Below are 16,315 nucleotides of genomic sequence, written 5' to 3' on the forward strand. Positions count from 1 at the left end.
TGATGGCAAAATTCGTAGGTGTATTGAGGTCATTGAAACCAAAGAACAAGGTGGAGTGACAAGTATGAGTGGGCATCCTCGGTAGTGATTGGTTAATTATTTTCGGGAGTTTGTTTCAATTGTAAATAATACCAATTCAGGACAGCAACTGGCAGTGGAGGCCAAATGAGAAAAGGCACTAAATACCCCAGGTATACAGTTGCAAATAGATATTAATTTGATAATTATAATTCAAAGGAGACTAACTACCTGCAAGAAGAGAAATTAAGATAGTTGCTGTAATCTTTGTGCATGAAAATGGAGAACTGAAACTTTCTAAAGCCCTTTGTTTAGATCAGCAATTGCCAAAATATGTAATTATGGGGGATTCCTTAGATATGCCTTTTGTAGACCAGATAGAACACTTTGATATGTGTAGCAAATATAAAAACTGTCAATATAAGAGCAGCAATTTGACAAAATATGTATTTCCCAAACAAAGCTTAATCTTTAATATGGGTATAACGTTTTTTAGCTGAACTGTACAGTTTTTCTGTGCCCATTGTCAATTTTATTTATACTGAAAAGTTTGGTAGGAACATTTATTACAAAAGTTTAGGATTTTGAGTGAGCAGTATTACAATTGTAGAGGACCTTGTTGATATAACACATGAAGTATTGTCTGCAAATCAGCCCTCCTTATCAAAGAAATGCTACACTTGACTTAAAAGGGAATGCAACAACAATTTAATGAAATGATTGCTAGATTGAAGGGATTGTCATCCATCGAGAGACTGAGTAGATTCGGTCATTCAACCTCTTCAACCTTCCACCCTTCAGTGAGATCATGCCTGTATCAATCAATCACTCTTAACTGCACATCTCTCCACTTGTGTTGTGGACCCCAGTAATCCATCTGGTGAATATGCAGTGTATTCCTTCCAAAGTCAGTATATCTTTTCCATGGTCAGATGTGCACCAGATATGGTCTATTGTGTAGCTACAGCAAAAATCCTCTTTATGCTCTATCCCTCTAGTCATAAAGGTTAATGTTCCATTTGTCATTTTAATTGGTTCTTTTGTCTGATCATTGCATTTTAGTGATCTGTGGACACGAACTTCTACATTATTGTTTTGGCCTTGTGTAGATTGCCTCTGTGGTGAGATGCATCTACCAGATTCTTTCTCCTCATTTAATCTGCATCTCTTTGTAATTTTATGTTCCCTGTGTTACAGTTCTTGAGGCATTTTATATTTGTGCCATCGGATATACATGTGTATCTCTTAACCGATCGATGTTATTTATACGTTGAATAAATGGGCGACTACATGGATCCCAGAGGAACATCTTTTGCTACTTAAAGTCATAGAGATGTGCGACACAAAAATAGACCTTCTGTTCAACTCGTCCATGCTGACCAGATGTCCTAAATGTTTCTAGTCCCATTTGCACTTAGCACATATCCCTCTAAGCCCTTCCTTTTGAATATTGTAATTATGTACCAGTCTTCCCCCACTACTTCTGGCAGTTCATTCCATATATGCACCACCCTTTGTGTGAAAAAGTAGCCCCTTAGGTCCCTTTTAAATCTTTCCCTTCTCACCCTAAACCTATGCCTTCTAGCTGGAGACTCCCTCCCCAACCCAGAGAAAAGACATTGCCCATTTACCCTATCCATGCCTCTCATGATTTTATAAACCTCTATAAGGTCACCCCTCAGCTTCCGATGTTCCAGGGAAAGCAGTCCCAGCCTATTCAGCCTCTCCCTATTGCTTATATTCCTCCAACCCTGGCAACATCCTTGTAAATCTTTTCTGAGCCCTTTCAAGTTTCACAACATCTTTCCGATAGGAGGGAAACTAAAATTGCGCAAAATATTTCAAAAGGTGGCCTAACCAATGTCTTGTACAGCTGCAGCATGACCTCCCAACTCCAATAGTCAATACTCTGACCAATAATGGAAAGCATACCAAACTCCATTTCACTATCCTATCTACCTGAGACTCCACTTTCAAGGAACAATGAACTTGCACTCCAATGTCTCTTTGTTCAGCAACACTCCTCCACTGCCAGTTGCTGTCCTGAATTGGTATTATTTACAATTGAAGACCTTACCATTATTTCCAATTTGAGTATGTATCCACTATCCTATCTTCTACCACTAATCTCCGAATGACACAAATTATTTGACTTCAATTCTGTAAGCTTTATTTTTCAAGCAAATAAATGGTAATGTGGAAATTTTTCATATGAACTCTAAGTTTATATAAACTACATCCATAGCACTTTTTGGTTTACTATTTGTGTTACTTCTCAAAATTCAGTTGGGTGCTTCAAATATGATCTGTCCTGTAGAAATACACTGGCTGTATTTCAGCTGAAACTTGTTTTTACGTTTTTAAGCCATTTGTTTTCCTTTACAGATTCCAGTAATTTCCTCAAATATTGGATTGAGGCAGATCCATAGTACACTGATTTTGGTTTTTCTTTCTTATCTTAAATAACGGAAGTTACGTTTGCACTTTTCTAATTAAAGGGCTGTTCCTGAATCAAAGATCTTTGAAATTTTGTAGATCCAGCATCTCTAATTTACTCACCTAATGATGGAACCCACTGAAACATACAGATTTGTCTGTGTATAGTACCTTTTTTTCTAATATTGTTTAATTACATCTTTAATGAGTTCAAGTCTTAGATGCACTATAACCTGCTCAATGTATATTCTCTTTCTCTACTGAGAAAAATGGCAAAATACTACTTCAACAGATCCTACTATTTTCAGATTTTTAGTTGCATTTCTATGTCATCTATTTAAAAGGCTCATTATTTTGACTTTGGATTTCCTTTCATAAAATTGTAAAATTACTTTATTTTTATCTTAAATCTCTGCAGCTTTGTTCACATATTACCCTATTTTCAGCTTGATTCCTTAGCTGTTTGTGAGAGCCCACCACCAGATTATATTGTTTCAAGGAGATGTCTAGAGTGATACCAAATCTGCTCCACAGACTAGATTGAACAGTTCCCAATACTGACTATCCGATGTTATAATGCGTATTTCATTACATAGGACGTCTGATTCACACATTAGTTCTATATCTTGACCCTGTTTTTGTCATTTTGCTCTAAGGAATGAAATAGATAATAACTTTCTCACTTGCATTTACCAATCAAAATGAAATCTTCTAATGCTCTCTTCCTAGTTTAAGATCATGTCCCTTATGGCTGTGTATGTTTATCTCATTTGTTTTTCACCTAGCTTAGAATAATGTTATGTAATGCTAGTTCATCTTAATTCATGTACTCTATACTTGTCTATCCTTGTTTATTTTCAGTTCTGCTTTCTGTCCTTCATGCTAATTGATGTCATTGTGGCCAAAAGACTGGTTTCAACCATAGGCTGGCTTTCTGTAGCCAAGGAATGGCTTTTGCTGTACTTTTTTGCTAACAAGTATTTTCATGGGTAATCATTTGGTGTCTGTTTCAATACAGCACCCTGTCTAGTGGATCTGTGATGTCTGTGAACAGAAGGAGAAAAACAGTGAGGCTCTTCAACCAATCAGATTGAAGAATCTTCAATGCATAAACCAGGAAGTGCAAGTTACATCTAATTTGTGTACAAGGAAGCAAAGTAAGGATTAGGAAATGCAAATGGGATAAAGGGAGAACAGGAAGAGGCATATTTTTTTTTAAATCACCATTAATTTTATTCAAAGGGCAATGAAACTTGGCACTTGTAAATGTAATTTTTCAGGAGGATTGCTTGATTCAGCTGTAACTTAACATTTCTTGCTTTGCTTTAAAAACTCAGTTACTCCTAAAAACATTAGCCTGAAATTGTTCAGCTGTTTTCGCATGAAGCTAATGAGTAAGTAACCTTAATTCAAATCCTAAAAGTGATTTTGATGCTAGTGAACAGTCCACCCTGTGGAGGAGCTGGTTATCTCTGACAGGAACTTCTGGATTTCGCATTTACTTCTGCATGTGGAGATTTTAAGAAGTTACTGTCAAGATGCTGATCGACTCAGACCTAGTGATATTACATCCAAGTGTAAGTTATAAACACAACAGTGTTCTTAGACGTACCCCCAAAGGAAAATAGTATGAACATTACAAAATGCTTTTCAGCAATTATGATAGGCAGCAATCAAAGTCACACAAATTAAACAACACCCAAATATTGCAGAAGACAGAGCCCACAGCCTGAATATTCACTCCTAAGGCTGGAAACTGCTTGCTCAGTGCAGTTCCCTGGGTCTCTGTGTCAGATGTTTTCTTAAATGTTGGGCCCTCCATGTTTTTCACCTTCCTTCACCACTGCACCACCCTACCCCCAACACTTCCATATGCAGCTATATGTTCACCACCCACATTCATTGTCCCCTTACAGTCTCCATGCTAACATGGTGCCAACTCATTGACCCCAATTACCTCCCTTTGCTGTTGCATCTTCCAAGCTACACTCGCCCAGTATCCACCATTTGCATCCTCTGGAATCGTGCTGTGAAGGAAGAAAAAGATATCCATCTCAGAATTCACTGTTATTACAAAAACCAATTTTTAAAGTCCATTCAAAACATTTAAATCGCCTAAAGCATGCACTTATTAAAACAACTTGTGTTCATAACCCCACATCAAAGGCAGTTAATCAATTAATAACCTCTGAGCTGTCAGTCAAATTGAACTTACAACCCATTACCTCCCACTGTGATAATGATAGGTTATGAAGAGAAACCAGTAATTCATAAACCAAGTATTCCTTGATTAATATAGTTATTACATTCCTAAAAACCAGGTTATTCAAAAAAGTATTATCAGAAACATATCATTGATTACTTTCCTAGTAAGTCAAACAAGTACAGAATACAAGCATAATATTAATATAAAACATCAAAATGAACAGGAAAATATGCAGAAGAATGTTTCTTGCTTCACATACAACATTGCTTATCTCTGAATGGAAAGCTGTGGACGGTTTTTAAAATTGTTCAGCCTTAATGATGACAAGACTGGCCAAAACAAGCTGAATGAAAGGAAACCTGACAAGCAATGTTGAGTTTTGGCACACTTTTATTCCCTTCATTGTTGGGAATTGAATAAGAGCCATGTTAAAATCAGGGCTATATTATTGGTATCATGAGCAGTAAAAATCATGTTATGGCCAAATGATTTAATCAAAGGCTACCTGTACTATAATGGTCAAACTTGGCATATGTCAGCATAAACTATTGCAGCAGTTTTGTTCAACCCCCAGAGGAATTGACAAGCGCTTTATTTTTCTTTAAAAGCTGACCATTTGTATGAGACCTTCAAAGTTTTGCCATCCTTTTTGCCCCTCGAGCACTTATGCCTTCTGTAAAAATTCAAAACCCCCCACAATGTCAAATAAGCCTCTTCCCACAACAAAAATAAGTCCATTTGAACTTCTCAATATTGAGTTTGGGATTCCCACTGAAGGAAAGTGGGCAAGGTGAGAACCCTGAGACAGGCAGTCAGCATCGCAGGAGTGGTGAGAATTCCATGGAAGGTAGTCAGAGACAGGATTGTATTCGTTGGAGCTGCTGCAGTATAGAGGAAGGACCTAGCTGTTTGATTAGTCTATGGTAAGTGGTTAAGTCTTTTGTATTCATAGATTTTAGTATAATAAACATATTGCCGGTAAAGTTGACAAACCTATAAAAGACAAGCATAAGTAGATGAATATTATAATAACAACCACCTCAAGATTGGGGAAGTTCAAAACCAGGTGAGAGAGTAGTAAAGATTTTCAAGCTAGGGAAACAGAAGAAGTCAGGTGTGACAAGAGACTGAGAAACAGCCTCAAACGACCAGGAGTTGAAAGGTTGCACAAGGAGGTTATGTTTTTAAAATATTCAAGACTGGGACTGAATTGAAAGTAGAAACTCACCAAGTAAGACAGGGAGCCAGTGCCAGCTGTGTGACAACCTTGATGAGCAGAACCAGGTGCATATTCCTTCTTTCTGGCGTGTAAAGTAAGGAATAAGATCCCTCATATATAATTTAATAATCTTTAAACGAGAGGACGTAAACAGTAAGGGTAAGTCATTGAAAGGCCGCTCAGCCCAGTGGAATGTTTATCCTGTGTGATGTGGATACAAGTCATGAACGCTTTGTGTCCAGAGTAACACAAGTATGTAAGAAGCATCTCTAGCTGCAGCTATTGGAAATGCATGTTTCTGATCTAGAGCAATGGTTAGTTACAATGACGTGTGCACATGGCAGAGGTTGAGAATAGAATGAACAATGACGTGGTCACACCACAGGTGAAGACTGCAGAGACACAAAGGAATGGGTGACCATCAGATTAAAACCACCAAGCAGTTAGTGCAAAAGTCCCTGCAGCATCTCTGACCGATCCAGTTTTAGATTCTACTGGGGAAAATAATTTTTTAGGGGAATGTTGTGGAATTCTGTAGTATTAAGGAGGCTAAGCTGCATAGGAGCAGAGGAAAAAAGTAGTAGTGATGGGAGTTTCTATTGTAACAGAAACGTAGAGACACTTAGTGGCAGTAGCTGTGGCACCAAGATGGTGTATTGCCTGCCTACTGCCAGGGTTGAGAATGTCCTGCAGCTGCTCAGTGACATTCTGAAGAGGGAGGGAGAACAGTTAGAGGTCGTGGTCCACGTTGCTGTCAACAGCATGAGTAAAATAAGGGATGGGCTGCTGCAAACAGAATATTGGGAGCTAGGAAATAAATTACAAAGCAATACTCCAAAGATAGTAATCACAGGATTACTAACAATGGCACATGTTTTTGCAGTCGGGAAAAGAGAATAGATTGAATGAATGCATGGTTGAAAAGGTGGGTGCAAGTTAGAGGGATTTAAATTCCAAAGGCATTGGAACCAATTCTAGAGAAGATGGAACCTTTACAAGCTGGATAACTTGCACCCTACCAGGGTCAAGACCAGTATCCTTGCAGGGGCATTCATGAGTACAGTAGGAGAAGGTTTAAACTAGAGTTGCAGAATCAGTAGATGGCAACCTGAACAGGGAGACCAGAGTGAAGGAAATGAAGATGAAAATGTAAGATAGCAAAAGTGGAAGGCGAAGGCAACAAATGCTAGCAGTAAATGGGGCTAGAGTACAAAGAAATCACAAAAACCAGTTTAAAAGGTATTGTGCATGCTACCTTTTTAAGGGGTCCTTTTAAGGAAAGAAAAACAACCATCATATGATTAAATTCTTCATTTGGGACAGAAAGTGAAGTAGTCCAATCCAAAGTCATAGTCCTAACCTTATCAAAGGAAGCTACAAAGGTATGAGGGATGATTAGAGTGACTTCATGAGAAGATATGACCGTGAACAGGTAATGGTTAACTTCTAAGGAACAGACACAAGAAAGGTTTGGAGGGATATGGGCCAAGTGCAGACAAGTGGAACTAGTTTAGTTTGGGAATATGATCGGGAACATAGAAATAGACCCTTCAGTCCAACTATGCTGTATGAGTCTGACTGAGTATACATTGGAGCAGTTATAAATTTCTTTTTGGGCAAAATAGCACAACAGATCAGGAGACTATCTTTAGTAACAAAACATAATAAGGCTCTTTTTTTTTCTGTAGCAACTTCTAAGAGTCCTCTTTGGACTTGAGGACTGGAGGCAGATAGGATACAGCAAAGGAGGGTGAAGAGGTTCATTTAAGAGAAAAATGTAGTATGAGTATAAATGTGCCAGGGACATAAAAGTGGACTGTATAAGTCCCTAAAAGTAGCGACTAAGAATAAAATTGAAAACAAATGTCCCCTTAAATTCTGAATTGGGCAAATTGATAATGGAGAATAAGGAAATTGTAATTTGTAATGCCTTCATAGAAGACCAAATCTTTTCCAAAGTGCTAGGGAAGCAAGAATTTTATGGAAAAGGGAACTGATGATCTACATCCCTGGCTTCTAAAGGAGTTGGCCACAGACATTGTGGATGACTTGGTAATCATCTTCCAAAATTCTGCAGATTCTGGGACAATCCTGGCAGATTAGAAGGTGGCAAATGTAATCATACTGTTTTGGAAAAAAAGGGAGAAAGCTGCAAATTAACAATTTGTTCACCAAACATCAGTACAGGGAAAATGTCAAAAAATGTGAGAACAGGACACTTGAAAAGACAAACAGTATTACACAAAGTCAACATGAATTTATCAAAACGCAATCATCTTTAACAAATCTACTGGAGTTTGAGGATGTTAACTAGTAAGAAAAGATGAGGGAGAACCAGTTAATGTGGTGTAGTTAGATTTTCACTAAGTTTCAATTAAATTCTACCCCCCCACTAACCAACACTCCCCAAAATTAATTTGTGCACAATCAAAGCATATGAGATGCTGGTGTAAATTGAGAATTGGTTAGCAGAGAAGGAACAGTGGGAATAAATGATCAGTTTTGGAGTAGAAGGCAATAACTTAGTGGTACCAGAGGGATCAGTATTTGCACCTCAGTTATTGACCATATATATCCATAATTTGGATGAGCACATCAAGTTGTTTTTTTCTATTCATTCCTGGAATGAAGGCATTGCTGCCTATGCCAACATTTATTGCCTATCCCTAATTGCCCAGAGGATGGCAGTTTGCTTCCTCGAGGACATTAGTGAACCAGATGGGTTTTTCCAACAATCAACATTAGGAATTCCAAATTTTTATTGAACTCAAATTCCACCCTCTGCTGCGGCAGGATTTGAACTCTTATCCCCAGGATATCACCTAGGTCTCTGGATGAACAATCCAGTGATGATATCACTTTGACCATCACCTATCCATTTGCTGACAACCCAAAACTAGGTGGGAGTGGGAGTAGTGTGGAGTACATATAGAAGTTTGATGTTTTAAGTAAGTTGTGTATAAGCAAATGTGGCAGATGCAGTGAAACACAGCAAATGCCAGGCAATGGCCATCTCTTATTAGAAACAATCTAACAATCATGCCTTGAAATTCAGCGGTGGGACTATCACTGAATCCCCCACTGCCAATATCTTAGGCTTTATAATTGACCATAAACTCAGCTGGACTCACCACATAAACACAGTGGCTACAGAAGCAGGTCAGAGGCTAGGAATACTGCAATGAGTAAATTACCTCCTGACTCCCAATTCTTATCTGCCATCTCCAAGTCAGGAGTGTGATGGAATACTCCCCAGTTGGCTGGGGAAGTACAGCTCCAACAACATTCAAGAAACTTGTCACCAGCCAGAACAAGGCCTGGTTGATTGGCAGTGTATCCATAAGCATTCACTCCCTCCACCACTGTCAGTAGGTAGCAGCAGTGTGTACCATCTACAAGATACACTGCAGAAAAGACAGCACCTTTCAAACTGCCGACCAGTTTCATTTAGAAGGTCAGGGCAGTAGATACATTGGAACGTCACCTACAGGTTCCTCTCCAAGCCACTCACCATCCCGACTTGGAAATATATCACTGTTCTTTCACAGTTGCTTGATTTTTTTTAAAAAAGCTGGAATTTTGACCTGAAGGGAACTGTGATTCATTGTTCAGGACATGAGCTGCAGTGGTTCCAAAAGTCAGCTCCCCACACTTTTCGAAGGGCAACAAGCTAAGTCCTGGCCAGCCTACACACCATCGTCCCAACGACTGAATAAATCAAAACATTGTCCACTGAACTTGATACAAAAAACAGAATGAGCAGAGTGTTATTTAAATGGTGATAATTGAGAAATATTGAAATACAAAGGAACTTTGGTGTCTCCTGTACACTGGTCACTGAAAGCAAACATGCAAGTGCAGCAAGTGTTTAGGAAAACAAATTCTATGTTGGCCTTCATGGCAAAAGAGTTTGAGTACAAGAGTGAGGATGTCTTATTGCAGTTGGACAGACCTTTGAAACCGCACCTGGAGTATTGTTTGTAGTTTTAGTCTCGTTTTTATAAGAAATTGCAAACGTGCCATGGAGAGAGTAAAGCAAAGGTTCACCAGGCTGATTCTTTGGGTGGCAGGCTTTTTTATAATGAGGAGAACTTGGATCAACTGGGGTTGAGAATAATTAGAGGGATCCCATTGAAATGTGTGAAGTTCTGACTCGGCTGGATACACTAGGTGCAGGGAATTATGCTAAGGGGTAGATAAGAAAAGGACAGAGGAAGGTATTTGATGGAGTGAAAGACAGGAAAGATTGAATTATAAAGGATTGAGTGTTGCAGGGCAACAGGAATGGTGAATGGGCATAAACAGAAACTAAAACAAAAGATCTTTCGAGAGCAGGTGCACTGCTATTTGAAGTTAAACTGAAATATTCAAATATAACAAAGCAAAATAGCAGATGGTGAGAGATTCTTGAATTTTGATAGTCCGGAACACTGCAAGGTATCCATTTGGAAGATGAGGTCCTGCTTCTCAAGTTCACACTGTGCTTCACCGAAGCAGTGGGCTAAGGATGGAGGTGATATTGTGAGAAGAAAGAACATAGGACAATATTTCTCCCAGCCCTCCTCATGATTGACAGGACAGTGTATCCGCAGCAATTCCCACATACCTGAGCTCCTTCCTCCCAGAGCCTTGATACGGTTTCCTTGACTTCACGTTGCTTCTATCAACCTCCATATTCATGAATCATTTTCCATTATTTCTGCCATCTGCAATGTTGTGCCATCACCAAATACCTATTTCTCTGAAAGAGTTCTAAAGTGACTGTTGTGTCTCTGTGATAACCAGGTCAGCCCTCAGTCAGCCACAATACCTCACCCTCTTCATGCAAGCCCAGAATATGTAATATATTCCCTTTTACCTCCTCTATCCTTGTCCAAGTCCCTGAGTGCGCACTCCTTGTTGAGACAGTGTATTTACTACTTATTGTGGTATATTTGGGGAGACCAAAAACATTAGATGACTGCTTTATAAAACATCTCCATTCAATCTGCAAGCATGACCCCAAGCTTCAGGTGGCCTGTCATTTTAATTCTTCACTATTCCCTCATACTTGCGTCTCTGCCCTTCCCTGACAGCACTTTGCCAGTTCACCTCTACACAAGTTTGAGAAACAACAACACATCTTTTAATTTATTTATTTAAAGACTACTGGACTTAAAACATTGAGTTGAACAATTTCAGGCCTTTGTACATTTCAGTTTTACCCTTAGCTTTGCCTTCAGATAGCAGCATACCCGCCCTGGCAGATTTTTACTTCTTCATTTGCCACAGCTTTGGTTCTTTTGTCTAGCTCCTCTCCTGTCATCCACCCAATCACAATCCTTTCTAAGTCCACGTCCCACCCAGAATTTGCTCAAACCCGATTAGACCTCGGAACTTATCCCAATTCTGTTTCAAGGTCATCAACTTGAAATGTTCAGTTAGGGCCAGAGTTTCCAAGGAGAACTAATCATAGTCAGATTATTCCTACTGTTAAGAAGAAGTTCTACACTTCTGAAAAGAGATTTCATTCACAGTTCCTACAAAAGTATAGAGCATACGCTGAATGTAACTGTCATGTCAGGAGAAGACAAATTATGCCTCCTTTTTGACAGTCGTAGTTGCTGTATTTTAGATTTCCAGCAGCACCGACAAAGTTTTAACAGCTTCAACTATAAATAAGAGGTTTTACATGTTAATTGGATAGTTGCCATGGCACAAGGTGGAAAGGAGGTCAGGTAAGTGAATGTTTAGGCTAGGTAGGATTGAGCAGGGATGTTGGGTGCTGCAGACTGGAGAGGGAGTGTATGGTCCAATGATGGGAGGGATGAGTGCAGGTTCACATGGCAGGTAGGAGCTAATTGGCTTCACCAGTGTGTTGATATCTGATCCCAGATACTTGAGGGAGAGATGGTTGTTAGATCCTGGGACTGACAAGAGTTGTGTCCTGGGACAAGATGCAAGAGCAGGATTGATTGGTCCTGAAGTGAAAAATGAATGATGTCTGGGCCTGGCAAGAGAAGTTTGATGTTAGGTCTTGGGATAAAGGTGATTGTGGGGTCATGTCAAGGAGGAGTTCCCATAGGGGTCTGGAGCTAGTGTAGTTGGAACAAGTGTGTGCAGAGTTTGGGAGGGGTGTCAGTTAAATAGTTACTGAGAAGTAAGACTAGGTTTTTAGTTGTCCTACTATTCCTGGATAACTTTCAATTGCAATGGAACACTGAATTCTCTTGACTTCAAAGTGCAGGGAAATTGTCTTTTGAAATCTTCAGTTTCTTGGTCAGTTCCTTCTGACTCTGCTCTGTCACAAATACTATATTGTCCCAACAGACAGCTCCCACCTGTGCAGCAGAAATGACTATCTAGCCATCGGAATGTCTGGGCCTCTTTTCTATTGTCTAAGGATGCTGTTTTGACCTGCTGAGTATTTCCAATCAAATTAAAAATCCTGTTCTCAAAGCATCTCATTAATTTTTTATTCTTGAGGCCAGTTTGAAAACTAATACTTCATTTGCTGGGGAAAAGATATTTCAACCAAGTACTTTGCAAAATCTCAGGACTTCAAAAATGGATTATCTCAGCATTCTCATCCCAACTTTCAGCTCCCTTTGTTAGTTTTTCTTTCAACTTTTCCTATTGATCTGTACTAGATGAGATTAATATTTGATGATAGGTTCCCAGCGTGAGTCCATTGCATTGTTTTCTGTCAATATAGATATTGTACATTCTTAGTACCTTTTCCTACCTGACTTGCCACCAATTCTGATTGCTGCCTTAGTAGCTGAACATTGATTTTTGAGAGATTAAACCTACTGAGGGAAATTCATTTTCCAGTGTTTGGTTTATTTGTTTAATTTTTAGAGTTATATCCAAGCTATTTGTGGTTCTTTTTCAAAGCTAAGAAGTCCACCTGAAACTTCCAGCTACCATTGTTAAGGCATCACATTGCAGAACTAATAAACAACGGAAATAGTTTCAATGTTGCCGGTTCATGACTGAATTTTTTTAAAAAATCAAAGAATTCAAATATTGGACTGCATTGTTCCACTGTTTTTCAAAAGAATTGTTTCAGTATTTACGAATAGTATTCACTATTTACTAAATTTATGAAGATGGGTACACTTTGATGCAATCTACAATTAATGATCACAATTGATAGATTAAGAAATAACTTTTAGAATATATTTCCACATTTTGCATGGTGTTTAAAATGAAATAATGTTTAATAAACTTCCAGGTATTTAATCTGAAAGTGATTTTTCAGCAAATGTCAAAACCGTAACTTGGTTTAAATTGGATGCAACACCCAAAAACATGTCAGGTTCCACATGTATACTGATGGCACCAGTTCCACCTCATCACACTCCCTTCATATATTTTGTCACTGTATATATTGTCACATGTCGGTCTGTCATGTAGACTTGGATAAAAGCCAATTTCCTTCAAATTATGCATCAGAATGGCCAAACTATTGTCTTTAATCTGTGTTACAAGCTCCGATGAGTACTTCTCTTTTGGATTTCTGTTTATTACACCTTACATCTTTGGTGTCAAATCGTTTTTGTTGTCCAAATTTGTAAGCTTTGATGTACTTGATGTAGTTATTGTCCCTGGTGTGTAATGATAAGAGGAAGGTCATCACCGAAAAGATTTAATTGCAAATTTCTCATTTTTATTTTGACCAAATATGCATTCATAACTTTTTCTTTCCTCCATAGCTGTTGTGTCACCACATGGCAGTGGAATGCTTATGATGCAGCTTAGCATACCCAACAATCCTCATCCTCGTGCTCATTCTCCACCCCAGTGGAAGCAAAATAAGTATTTCACCTTGGACCAGAGAGGACACAAATCTTCAGAATTTAACAACCCAGATATTACCACGCAGGTATGCAACTTTGTTTCAGTTTATAAGGTATACACTGTTTACATACATTCTGTAATTTTAGTACATTTACTCATGTTGTATATAACAAAATGGAGCAATGTTGTGGATATCATCTTTGTTACAATTCCCGGAGAACATAAGAACGAGGAACGAGGCCCCTCCAACCTAAACATCATTTAATAATCATGGCTGATCTTATCTCAACTTCAATTCTACTTTCCTGTCTACTCCCCATAACCTATAGAGACTAATAACTTAAGAATGTGTTGACTAAATAGTATTTTTGGAGGCAACTTATAATTTAAATTATAGAACAGAACTTTTAACAACTGCTATTTTGTTTCTATCATACATACATTACACTGTCCTATAAATGGCATTTGATTCTTTCATGCTGCTAATGACATTCCTCCTGAAATGAATCACAACACCTTGCTGCTAATACCTGCTCCCCCACTCCCAGATCTGACTGACCAACCAATCTGTGATGCTCAATGTTTTAGGAAAACTTATAACTTGGTATCATAGTGGTTTCCTTGATATCAATCCCACCTCAAAGCCCATTGTCCTAGTGTGAATCACTGCTTCATATCCAGGTAGACGTACTGAATAGTTATTTTTTTAGACACCAACTCTCTCCCTTTGGGGAAAAAAGGGATTGAATCAACTTTAAAACAAAACTGTTTACGATCTAACATCCAGTACTTTATTGGGACTTTGGAGCACATAGGCTGCTGCCATTTTCTCTAAGTGAAACGCCTTGTTCCACTTTCTTGATTAAAGAATGTGAACTCCCTTTACTCTCTCTCAATCAAACAACCCAACTTAAACTATGAATGTCACAGTCTTTTGTCTTGATTGGAACACCTTCAACAAGGTTTGGATATCCTGACTATATGTACTGAATAAACAGGTGTAAGTTGAAGTTCAGAATGCAAATGAATTCTCTATTACAAATGTTCTGTTTCCTGTCTAACCAATTCTTAATCTATACTCTTATATTACCTTGAGTTTTATCTGCTTTAATTTTCCAAACTAACTTTTCATACTAAAAGCTTTCTGAAAATTCTATTAACTAGTTGCCATAGTTCTAGGGTACCACAGGGCTGCTTTCTTATTAGAGAGATACAACTGGTTTAACCAGAATATGTCAGCTCAGCTGAGCAGCTGGTTTGCATTGCAGTTTGATGCCAACGCCAGCTGAGGTTAACATGAGGGTCCCGCCTTCTCAATCTTACCCTTGCCTGAGGCATAATGACCTCAAATTAAGCTCATGACCAGATGTCTCTTGCATTTGAGCTGCCCTGTAGTCTGTTGGGACGATGGTGAATTTACCTATTCTACCAGTTACATCCTCAAAATTTTCCAGTATGTTTGCCATACCTACAGATTTCCCTTTGATATATCCATGTTGCATTTGTCTAATCTAGTTGATTTTTTTCAGTACCCTGTTATCACGCCCTTTGTCATACTTCAGCATTTTCCCAACAGAGTGGAGATTCTGCAGCAGTGAGCGTGAATCTAGGATAGTAAGTTGCTTTCATGTTTCCAGGATTAAGAATGTCTCAAAATGTTTGACGCATATTGGCAAAGGGGAGAGTGAGTATCTGGAAGTTGTTGTTTGCACTGATAGGGATGATATAGTTAGGGAAAGGGTGAAGGCTTTGCAGACTAAGTCTAAGAGTTTAGGTAGAAGGTCAAAAGTAGTAATCTCTGGTTTACTTCCAGTGCTAGCTTCTAATGAGGAAAGGATTAAAACAATAAGGGCAATAAATCAGTGGCTGAAGAGGTGCAAGGTTTCATTTCTTGGATCACTGGGATCTCTTCTGGGACAGAAAAGACCTGCTCAAAAAGAATGAGTTTCACTTGAATTGGACAGGGACCAATATCCTGGTGGGGAGATTTTCTCTTTCTATTTGAGAGCCTCTAAACTTTTGGGGGGTGGGAAAAGGGGGCAGGGAGGGTGGCTTCCTTCGTAAAAGTGGAAACAAAGAAAGATGAGGTTCTGAATCAAAAAGAGCAAGTTAATTTGAAAAGACAGATAAGAGTCTAAGAACGAACTAGCTATGAAGAATTAAATAGCTTTTATTTCAATGTGTGAGGTATTACAAGGCTAATTAACTCAAGGCAGGTATGGGAACATGGGACTGGGATGTCATAGCTATTACATAAATTTGATTGCAGAATGGACTGGCGGCTCAATGTTCCGTGTTTTATATGTTATAGGAAGAAAGGCAAGAGATAAGGGGATGTGACATTTTTGATTAAGGAAAATATTACTACTGTAATTTGAAGATATTTCTGAGGGATCATTTAGTGAAAATATATGGTTGAAATTAGAAATATGATTGTATTGATGGGGTTGTACTGTCTGCCTGCCAAGAGTCAGAGGGAAACAAAGAAGCAAATATATATATAGAGAGAGATCTGAAGTACACGCAAGAATAATACAGTTGTAGTAGTAGGGGATTTTAATTTTTCAAACATTGACTGCGGCTCCCATATGTTAAAGGTTTGGATCGTGAAGAACTTGTGTTCAAGAAACTTTCCTTTTATCAATAAGTAAATG

The 16,315-nt window shown here is 38.6% G+C and overlaps 1 protein-coding gene across 11 annotated transcripts in view; it reads left to right on the forward strand.

Annotated features, from left to right (window-relative positions):
* The window catches only part of LOC140482350 (R3H domain-containing protein 1-like), a 168,992-nt gene that overhangs the window by 130,786 nt on the left and 21,891 nt on the right, over positions 1 to 16,315 (forward strand). For all 11 annotated transcript variants that reach the window (XM_072579677.1, XM_072579680.1, XM_072579676.1 and 8 more), the window contains one exon: positions 13,577 to 13,746. In XM_072579677.1, coding sequence (XP_072435778.1) covers positions 13,577 to 13,746 — 170 coding nt within the window. The remainder of the gene's footprint in view (positions 1 to 13,576; positions 13,747 to 16,315) is intronic.

This window comes from Chiloscyllium punctatum, chromosome 10 (assembly GCF_047496795.1).
Source record: "Chiloscyllium punctatum isolate Juve2018m chromosome 10, sChiPun1.3, whole genome shotgun sequence".
Classification (NCBI taxonomy): Eukaryota; Metazoa; Chordata; class Chondrichthyes; order Orectolobiformes; family Hemiscylliidae; genus Chiloscyllium; species Chiloscyllium punctatum.